The sequence below is a fragment of the Apodemus sylvaticus genome, chromosome 9 (genome assembly GCF_947179515.1).
Source record: "Apodemus sylvaticus chromosome 9, mApoSyl1.1, whole genome shotgun sequence".
NCBI lineage: Eukaryota > Metazoa > Chordata > Mammalia > Rodentia > Muridae > Apodemus > Apodemus sylvaticus.
Window position 1 is genome coordinate 80939591 of NC_067480.1, and position 10886 is coordinate 80950476.

The 10886-nt window shown below is 52.5% G+C and overlaps 1 protein-coding gene across 1 annotated transcript in view; it reads left to right on the plus strand.

Annotated features, from left to right (window-relative positions):
* Positions 1 to 3484, plus strand: part of Ttbk1 (tau tubulin kinase 1) — a 41811-nt gene extending 38327 nt beyond the window's left edge. Inside the window, exon 14 of the mRNA XM_052193362.1 lies at positions 346 to 3484. Coding sequence (XP_052049322.1) covers positions 346 to 727 — 382 coding nt within the window. The 3' untranslated portion in view covers positions 728 to 3484. The remainder of the gene's footprint in view (positions 1 to 345) is intronic.
* The last annotated feature ends 7402 nt before the right edge of the window (positions 3485 to 10886 follow it).

Consider the following 10886-nt stretch of genomic DNA (forward strand, 5'->3'; position numbering starts at 1 on the left):
GGTAGGCCATGGGACATTTGAAGCCAAAAGGTCAAGCATTCAGTAATAGTATTAATATTAACACAGGTGCGTTCTAGATTAGAATGCAAAACTCATGGGAATTTTAAAGATATGACCCTTAAGGAAAATCTGTAGCAGACTCCTATCAAAAGGCCCTGCAATGCAGGATGGAACGCCAGGCCTCTGTTTACTCCTCAGCCCTTGGCCTCTTCCATCATCTGAGAACGCAGATCTCTAGGGCTCAGTGCTCAAAGGCATTCTGGAAAAAAAAAAAAGTCCTCCCTGTCCTCCCAACCCCCCTCCCCTTCCCCTGAACCTTTTCTCTTGCCCTCTGCCCCTCCGCAGGCTCCAGCTGCAGAAGCCCTCAGGGTTGGCCCCTGCTGCTGACCTCCGTCCCAAACAGTCCGCAAGCCGGGGTCCCGGCCCAGGTCGCGCCCAAGTCTCCAAGCCCGCAGCACCCCGCAGTCCCGGCCTCCCCGCCTCCACCGCGCGCCACCCCAGCGGTTCCCCGCGGAGCCAGTCCCTGTCCCGCAAAGAGAGCTCCTCCCCCTCGCATCAAGCCCGGCCTGGCGTCCCTCCATCCCGGGGGGTCCTCCAAGTTAGATCTCAGCCGGAGGCCTCCCCGGGGGCCCCCAAGAAAGGACCCAGGGGGAAACAACTGCAGACTCAGCGCGCAGCAACCAAAGGCCGGGCGGCGGTTTCAGAGGGTCGGTCCGGGACCAGATAATGACACCCACCCGCGGCTCTCTGCGTCGCCCCCTACCCTCACCCCGTCCCCACCCGCAGCCGGCCACACTGGAGCAGTTCCAGCACAGCCTTACGCGCCCGCGCGCCACCGCGGCCCCAGCTTCCCGCCTGCACCCATCAGGACGCACGTGAGCACATGTGCCCAGCAGCCCAGCCAGCCCACTGACCCAGGAGGGTGCGTCTGCCTGTCTGTCTGTCTCTGCGTCCAGCCTCCCTCCTGCCGCCCCCTCTTGCAGGGACAGGCTCACAACAGATCCTCTGCCCCGGGAAGGCTCAGCCACTCACCGCCTCCGGACTCCGCCTCTGGAGCCCGTCCCCTTCGCCCACCAGGTCTTGGCTGATCTCTTGGGCCCCCAACCAAGGAGGCTTACACCTGCTTACACCTCCTGCCATCCACCTGGTCCTCTTCATCCATCCCCACCTTCTTGTAGCCATCCCCCAAACCTACCCAACCGGAGACACAGCCTCAAATTCCCAAAGTGTGCAGGCTCTGGCCCGCCCAGTCTCCTAGGAGCCATGGTGACCATAGAGGGCCAAGCTGGGATCTGGGAAGTGGGACCCAGGGGTGATTGGTCTATTTAGACTTAAGGGGACACCTCCGGCCTTGCTCTATGAAAGGCACAGGGTGTGTGATTCCCTCGAGTCTCTGGGGGAGCAGATACCCCTCTCCTGGATAGGAATGAATGGAGTTTCTGGAAGAAAGCGCCTGCCCTCCTGGGCAGGTGTTTCCCAGAAGGAATTTGGAATGGGGCTTTAAGAAGGTCACTCACTTCTCTGGCCCTCTGGTCTGGTACTCAGGACCCCTTACCATCAGGAATTCCTTCCTGCTGTCCAGCCTCACTTCTGCATGCTGCAGTTTCAGCAAACTCCCCTCTCTCAAGTCCCACACAGGAGTAGAGTGGCTGGCTCGCACCTTCTGTGTGTTGGTCATTTGGGGGCTTGGCTCTTGTCCTTTTTCCTGACTTTTTCTCTGCTGTGGGAATAGGCTGGCATCAATCCTCCTAAGTGGGCAGAGGAGGTAGGGTGAGGTAGATCGGCTCCTCCGGGAGGCAGAAGGCCCTTCTAACTTTAGAGTGTGTGTGAGATAAAGCTGGTGCCCACCCCACCCCCACCCAGTTCACCCTGGGCCCTTCTTGCTCTGAGCCAGCCCCCACAGCTGAGCTGCTTGGTACCTGACACAGGGCCTCCTTCTGCATTTTGGCTTCTGCAAAGCTCGCCCACCTCATCAGGAGCTGCAGCTGCTGACATCTGGAGCAGACAGCATCCTGGCTGCTGATGGGACAGGCAACCCCTCCTGTCTGGGACAGGGACTCCCCACAGACCTCCTAGAAAGCACTCCCAGCCTATACCTCCTGTTCTGGCCCCTGTGTCCTTCCTTCCCTGAGCCACAGAGAGCAAACCATATTCTGGTGAAGGAAGGCCTTAGTGTGCCACAGCCTGGCCATGTCTACACCCTTGGTGACTGGCTGGGAGCAGCTCAGGCCAGCTGAACTCCTCGCATAGGGTCGGCAGGTTTGGGCAACGGCTTCCATGCCAAGAAGGCAGCTCTTCAGACCAGCTGGGGGTGACACCAGGGAGGGCAGTCTGCAATGTATCCCACGCTGACACAGAAGCTCCCAGAACACTCAGGAAACCTCTCTGGATACAGTTATCTTTGTCACCCCAAAGCTCTCTAATTGCCCCCTAGCCCAGCGAAGGGGCAGAGGGTTCACTTCCTCTCACCCAGAGCTTTCATGAATGACAATCAGCTCATGACAGGTGGGGACCAGGGCATGACCCCAGTGCCCAGGCCCTGGGCCTGCCCCTTGCCACCAACCGAACTGTGAATGTAGGTCCCCCCCTCAGTCTCACTTCTTCCGTAGGACCAATAACACCTAGGTCTGGAGATTGGAAGAAGGGGAGGCCTAGGAAAGCCCCGGGCTCATGCCACCCCCAGTTACAGCCCATGCTGGAGCTGGCACAGAGCGGATGCAGTGGCCCACCCTTGGGTTCCAGACCTACAGAGGGCTCCAACTGACCTCAGGCCTCCGAGTCAGTTATGTCATTGGGCCGGGAGGAAGGAGGACAGAGGACCAGCAGAGGTGGGTGACAGGGCTATGTGGTTCCTCTCCCCAGGAAGGAACCAGGGCAGAGGAATCCACATCTCCCGATGCCCCACGCCCAAGCTGCTGCCCTTTCCTTGAGGATCATCCGTCCCCTGCACTAGGCCCTTCAGGCTCCTTCCCCTCCTCTCTGAGAGTGGCACAGTACCACCACCACCATCTCTTACGACCCTGTCTGACTGCCTGTCACTGGCTCAGATGTGGGGTATGCTCACCTTAATGCGCCTTCCCTCCCCAGCCGTGCCATGTGCAGAGGGTGCAGGAGAAGGGCCCTGCCCCGGGCACACGGCTCCACCGCTTCTCAGCTCCTCCCCAGGGGCCTGGCTTGCTCAGTCTTCTGAGTCCCTTGGGCAGGTGTTGAGGGGCAGGGAGTTGCCCTCCCCCTCCCTGGGAAGCAACAGAAGAATGTTTACATGCCATACAGAATGTAACAGCCCTTGCCCAGCTCTCCCAGTCACTGCATGGCCTCTGCCCACCCTGTGCCTGCCCACGCCCCGGACACCAACACCTTGCAAGTCGCTGTCACAACTAGATCGGATCTCAGAAGGGAAGTAGCCATCACACCATTAAAAAGCCTGTGGACCTTTCTGTTGGCCTGGACTCTTTTTCCCTTTAGGGAGGGCAGGGCAAAACCCAGCCCCTGAGGGCGGGGTGGGTGGGAGAGAAGATTCAGGATGGTGTCAGGTGGGCAGAGGCATCTTCCCCACAGAGGAGGAGAAGGAAGTTCACCTCCGGTACGGGTACAGGTGATCTGGTCAGGGTCTCGCTCAGCAGGTTTCCGTCCTGGCCAAGCCCCTACTGAGCTCCTCGGTTGCTCTTGCTGAGGGCTGTAGCATCATCTCCATCTGGCTCGGCACAGAGAGAAAGAAGCAAAATCGGCATTTCCCGGAAGGGAGCCTATAGAGTCAGAGTGTTTCCGGAGAAGCAGAAAGCATAGCAGCAGGTCACAGGCAGCGATGGTGATGGCGGAGTGAAGCCCGGCCTGCCCACACCCTGTGGCACAGTCTCTGTGCTCGCTTGTACATGTGTATCCTGTGGATGCCCTTGTGAAAAGCACCAGAGCCTTGTGTACAAACCTGAACCACAAGAAGTTCTGAAGACAGCGAGCGTCTCCCTTAGCCGGGTCCGCATTCTTGAGACCGGTACATGGTCATGTGGTACCAAAGCCCAAAGGGAAAGCGAGGCTGGGTGGCCTCCTACCTGTAATCCTAGCAGCCACAGGACCTAGAACAGAGGGATTTTGGAGATCTCAAGGCCAGCCTGGACTACATAGTAAGTTCAAGACCAGCCTAGGCTAAATGTTAGACCATCTCAAAAAAAAAAAAAAGAAAACTAAAAGGCGTGGGAAGCTGTTTATACTCACTAATTTCACTTACACGTTTTCAGTGGAATGAAAAAAAACTTGAGACAAGGTCTTTCCAGGTAGCCCAGGCTGGCCACAAATGTGCCATCTTCCTGCCTCAAACTCCCAAGTGCTGGGATAACAGGAGTGTACCAGTATGCTTAGATAGATGGAGATATTAATATCTTGGATTATGAGACACTGCTCTTGACCCCTATTTATAATATATGGACTATGCATGGAATTACTTTCCTTTCTTAAGAAAAAAAAAGTATTTCATCTCTCTATCTTCTGTGATGTGAATGGTTTTAGTAAGAGGTTGTGGACTGGAAAAAGAAATGGCCCAAGAGCAGTCTTAATGGCCGTTGGTTGGGGCTGGTCAGCAGAGCGAGGTTCATACCTATGACGGGGACTCCACCATGGGGACCCAAAATGGAGGAAGTGGCCCTTTTGTGTTCTTATGGGCCAGTCTCCACAACTAAGAAGCCGTGCGTGAAGGGTACAGCGAGGCAGGTGGACCAGAGTGTCTGTGGCCCACAGGGGGTGACTGGATGAAAGGAGCCGCTGTGGAGAGGAACAGGAAGTATCTTTGTATTTTGAATCCTAAACTCACTAGAAGTGAATCTTTTCACTTGGCGGACCCAAAACCAGTTTTCTCCCCCAGGCCTGGCCCTGGGCCACACCTGGGGTGGGAAGTGAGACCACCTGGATTTGAAAGCCCACCCCCTCCTGGGGTGCTGCCCTTGGATATCCAGAGCCTCAGCCTCCTGGGATCCCTTTCCTCTAACTTGACCACCAGTGGGCTCGGGGCCTTCTGTGGGGCCCGGTGTCCCATCCCTTCCACCCCATTTAACATGTCCTGAGCAGGACATACTTGTAGTAAATGCTAAAAGCATATCAAATAAAAGACAAACCCCTGTGCATGACTCCGACCGTCGGGAGGTGACTTGTGAATGGCTTGGTATGCACCATCACAGACCTTTTTTTATGTTTATAATAATGCCTCTCTCTCTCTCTGTCCATATATATTTCGTATAAATAAAAGAGGAGCGTATTATACCCACTGTTCAGATATGTGGCTTTTGTTTTTTTGGTTTTTTTTTTCCCAGCTTTTCGAGACGGGGAATCTTTGTGTAGCTGTGCTGTGATTGTCCTGGAACTCACAGAGATCCGCCTGCCCCTGCCTCCCTAGTGCTAGGATTAAAGACGTGTGCCACCACTGCCCAGCTCAGAAATGCGGCTTTATGCACTGAAATACAGATCTGCCCCACCCCGAGTGCCGGGGATCAAATCCCGAGTCGTGTGCATGCCAAGCATGTAAGCGCCCCCTGAACAGTCGCCAGATCCCCTCCGTTTCAAAACTGTTCATATTAAGCTATAAAATATATGCATGCTCATGTATTAATTTATACATTAATTATTCGGTTTATGAACATATGTCACGTGTAACTTTCAGACGCCAGTTCTCTCCTTCTACCATGTGGGTCCTGAGCATTTATAACCTCAGGTTATTCTCCGCAGGAAGCGCCTGTTCCATCCCAGCCATCTTCCCCGCCCCTCCTCCACCTTTTAATTTTGTTGTTCTATAATCTATGCAATTGTCATATAACTTACATAATTTCCAACTCATCTTACACAACTCAGTGTGACATGACGGCACGGTCACCACAATCAGTTGTAGAACAAACATTCCCGTCGTCCCAGTGACACTCCTCCCCCATTCACCCATTTGGCACGGAGCCCCACAGCCGTCCCTGTCTACTCTCCACGGACAGAGCCACCTATCTGGGGTCCTGAGAATGTAACTCTGGGAAGAGCTGTAACTCCAGGCCGTGGGTTTGAATCCTGACACTGCATAAACTGCCTATGTTGGCACAGCCTGCAATCCTAGGGCTCAGTGGGTAGAGGCTGGAGGATTCGGAGTTATTCCCAGACAGTGAGTGCCAGGCTGGACTGGATACAGGAAACTATCTCAAAGCAACAACAAAACCACAACAGCCTACTTTAGACATTTTATATACATTTTATATATACATATGTAGGATGGCCTTGTGACTAGTTGATTAACACAGTTTCTCTCCCTTTATAATTAACAAACAATAGTCTACCTTTTGGACACTCACCAACTTACTTATCCACCCATAAACTGATGAGCTATTTTTTATTATTGCAAATATTACAAATATTACTAGAACACGTTTCTTACGTGTTTCATTACTTCTCTGTGTGTATATGTGTATGTGTGTATATGTGTGTATATGTTTATGTATGTGTGTGTATGTGTGTATATGGGTTTGTATATGTGTGTATATGTGTGTATGTGTGTGTTTGTGTGTGTATGTGTATATTTGTGTATGTGTGTGTATGTGTTTGTGTGTGTATGTGTGTATTTGTGTATGTGTGTATGTGTGTGTATGTGTTTGTGTGTGTATGTGTGTATGTGTGTGTGTGAATGTATGTGTGTATATGTGTATGTGTGTGTATGCTACTGTGGAGACAGGTAGAGGGGTCTCCACTAAAGCTTGAGGGTCTGAGTCAGGTCCTCAGAACCCTGCTGAGCACCTGCAATCTCAGCTCCCTGCACGGATATTGGGCCAGCTAGCCCAGCACACACAAGAGCACCTCCTCTCCATCAGGACGGGCTGTGAGGAGCAATGTCTCAGGCGGCGGTTCTCTGAATTCCACGTATGTGCCTGAACTCACACACAACGCCATGGTTAACGTTTTGATGAATCACCAGACATCCATTTCCCCCCATTTGTCCCCAAGTTGGCAATGACCCCTGTCTTCTTTTTACGACTATATAATGTCCCACACACAGGCTCCTTCCTCCTGAGGCAGGCTGGCTCTGCCTGATCGGTCTATGAGGTCACAGATTGTCCCCCTTGCCCCTCGTCCTGCGAGCACACTGTGTGTTCTTTCCCCATTCCAGGAAGGCGAGTGTGGGCAGCTGAGGCGGCCAGGGCATTGCCAGCTGAAAGAGCCGCGGGCAGTGTTCAGATGTACAAGGGAGTGTGGCTCATTGGTCACAGGCAAAATCCAGGGAGGACAAAATGGGGAGCAGAGAGTGGAGCAGGCCAGGCCCTGGAAGGGAGAGTTCTGTATGCCATGTAAGACAGCTACGGGATTGCAGAGACCCTCCGCCCAGCCTCTTCCCTAGGAGCTCAAGACATGCCAAACTCGCTTGCTGAGGTCCAGCTTGGTTGTAGGAATTACCTGATGTCCATGGATAACAATCTGCTCATCAAAGCCAGTCAGTTGTGCACACCGTTAAATCCCAACACTCAGGAGGCAGACACAGGTGGATCTCTGTGAGCTCAGGATCAGCCTGATCTACGGAGTGAGTTCCAGGATAGCCTGAGCTACATATACACAGAAAAACCCTGTCTTGAGGTAGATAGATAGATAGATAGATAGATAGATAGATAGATAGATAGATGGAAGAATGGATGATGGGTGGATGGTTGGATGGATGGATAGGTAGATGAGTGGATAAATACATAAATAGATGGACGGACAGACAGACCCATAGATACATGGGTGGATAGATAGATAGATAGATAGATAGATAGATAGATAGATAGATAACTGTTCATTGTGGCCTGGTCTACAGTGTGAGTTTTAGGACAATCACAGCTATACAGAGAAACCCTGTCTCAAAAACCAAACGACTACTACTAAAGAAAAAAGAAAGAATTTGACCGTCCCCTTGGCTTATCTCCTCACTTCTCTTTACAAGAAAACTTTCTTTTTTCTGTTCTGTGGTCAAAGACAAGACTGAGACAGAGACCGAGAGAAGGAAGAGGCTTAATGAAGTAAGGTCATTTAGTTGGGAGGGTTAGTCTAAATGGGGGGTTAGAGACAAAGAACAATATGTGGGGTTTTAAAAAAGAATTGTATTTTGCATGTGTGAATATTAATACCTGGATCTGAATATGTGCACAATGTACATGCAATGCCTGGAAAGGTCAGAAGAGGGCGTTGGATCCCCTAGAACGGGAGTCACAGGTGTTTGTGAGCCACCCTGTGTGTAGTGGGAACCGAACCCGGGTCCTCTGCAAAAGCAGCACGTGCTCTTAGGTACTAAGCATCTCTCCAGCCCCAGAAGGAGCGCCTGTCAAGTGGAGGGGACACCACAGAGAAGAAACTGATGTCTCTGATCATCCAATGCAGAGACTGCTGAGAATTTTCCATTGGCTTCTCACGATCAAGGCCAGAACAAGAGCCAGGCCTGAAACCCAGGATTCTCACACCTATAACCCCAGTCAGTACTTGGCAGCTGAGGGGAGAATTGGCCTGGGTTCAGGGGTAGCCTGGGCTACAGAGTGAAGTGCTCTCTCAAAATAAGGATCAAAGGAAGGAAGGAAGGAAGGAAGGGAGGGAGGGAGGGAGGGAGGGAGGGAGGAAGGAAGGGCAGCCGAGACCAACCAACCCTTGGCTAAAGGAGAGTCAGGGCGCCTGTTTAATGTCTCAGAGGCCCTGAGGCCAGACATTACACAAAGTGATCAGAAGAGTGTTCAAGGCTCTAAGACCTCAGCCTTGGCTGAGAGGGAAATAGGATCCTAGTGCATTTTCAGCAGCTCCAGCTGGCATCTCCTGCAACCCCCACACCACTGCCCCACCCCCACACCACTGCCCCACCCCCACACCACTCCCCCACCCCCACACCACTGCCCCACATCCACACCACTCCTCCCCACTCTCCTATCTCTCAATCCCCCCAATCACCCCACTCCCCCACATCCACCCCTCCCCCACCCCCACACTACTCCCCCCTACTCTCCCACCTCCCAGTCCCCCCACTTCCCCATCCCCACTCCCCCTCCCCCACCCCCACACCACTCCCCCATCCCCACACCACTCCCCCACCCCCACCCCCACACCATGTTTTTGTTTTGCTTTCTTTTGTTTTGTTTTGTTTCGAGACAGGGTTTCTCTGTGTAGCCCTGGCTGTCCTGGAACTCACTCTGCAGACCAGGCTGGCCTCGAATTCAGAAATCCACCTGCTTCTGCCTCCCAAGTGCTGGGATTAAAGATGTGCACCACCACTGCCTGGCTTTAAAATTATTTTTTAAAAAGCTAGATGTCGCCAGGCGTGGTGGCGCATGCAGCACGTGGGAGGCAGAGGCAGGTGGATTTCTGAGTTCGAGGCCAGCCTGGTCTACAGAGTGAGTTCCAGGACAGCAAGAACCACACAGAGAAACCCTGTCTCAAAAAAACCAAAGATGTCGGGACTGGAGAGACGGCTCAGCAGTTAAGAGCACTGACTGTTCTTCTAGAGGTCCTGAGTTCAAATCCCAGCAACCACATGGTGGCTCACAACCATCCGTAATGAGATCTGACGCCCTGTTCTGGAGTGTCTGAAGACAGCTACAGTGTACTGACATATAATAATAAATAAATCTTAAAAAAAAAGCTAGATGTCATGCGTATTTGCAGCCCCAGTGCTAGGGAGACAGACAGGTACCTAAGGCTTGCTGGCCAGACAGCATAGCCAACCTGAGAGTCTCAGGTCCTAGTGAGAGACCTGGTCTCAGAAACCAAGCTGGGTAGCTCCTAAGTTGACCTTTGGCCTCCACATGCACATAAACACACAAGAAAACACACCTATGCACACTCATATACTCACACACATTCACACACACCTACACACCCTCACACATTCATCTATGCATTCACACACCTACACATACTCATTCAAACCTACAAACATGCACACTCACACAACTACACAGCCTCACACATACCTACACACATTCACGCATTATGGATTCAAGGTTATCTTCAGGAACACAGTGAGTTTAAGGCCAACCTGGGTTACATGAGACCCTGTCTCAAAACCAAACCAAAACACTAAAAATAATAAAACATTCCTGCTTAAAACCCTTCTGCTACCTTCCATTGTGGGGCTGGGGGTGGTGGTGGTGGTGGTGGGGTGGTTAGGGGGTGGGGGGTAGGGAGGACCATGGGGGAGGGGAATCCTGGTCCTTAACAGAGTCTCTTAGGCCTCCCAAGACCAGCTCCTCTCCCAGCACACTTGTAACTCCCCTTCAACACACACACACACACACACACACACACACACACACACACACACACGGGTTTGTACAACCTCTTTGGACCTTGCCGTGGGCTGCCCGGGGTAGGAGCCGGGTCCGAGGCATCTCAGTGAGTGTGGAGTGCCCAGCTGCTTTGGAATAAGTACTCCCTGCACCTGCAGCACTTCCTCTTTCCCGTCACCACATGCTTGCCAGCACACACCAAACCACCTGGCCCTGGCCACGTGCCCTCCTTCAATACACCGAGCACTGCAGACAGAGCCTTTCCTCTGAGCCTTCTCTGGAAGAGTCTGGAGCAGTTGGGGTTGACTGCGACACATCTGGCCAGCAACTTGTGCCTGTGTGTGTCCTGGTTCCTGGTGCTTTCTTGGCTCTGAAGCCTAATCAGTATCCAGCCTCGGTAGGTGCCCACCATGATCTTGCCCGCTTTATCTATTCAAAGTGGGAGACAGATCAAATCAGCGCTTTTCAATGTTTTAAAAACTATTGTAGGCTTTTCTCAAAGAACACCTAATGGAGCTTTGGCATTTGGGAAATCAGCTTAGAGAATGTTAGCACTCGTGGCTTCTGTGAGAGTTTTACTACACGGTAAGTGCCTTGGGTATCTATTGCTGCGATGAAACGCCGTGACCAAAA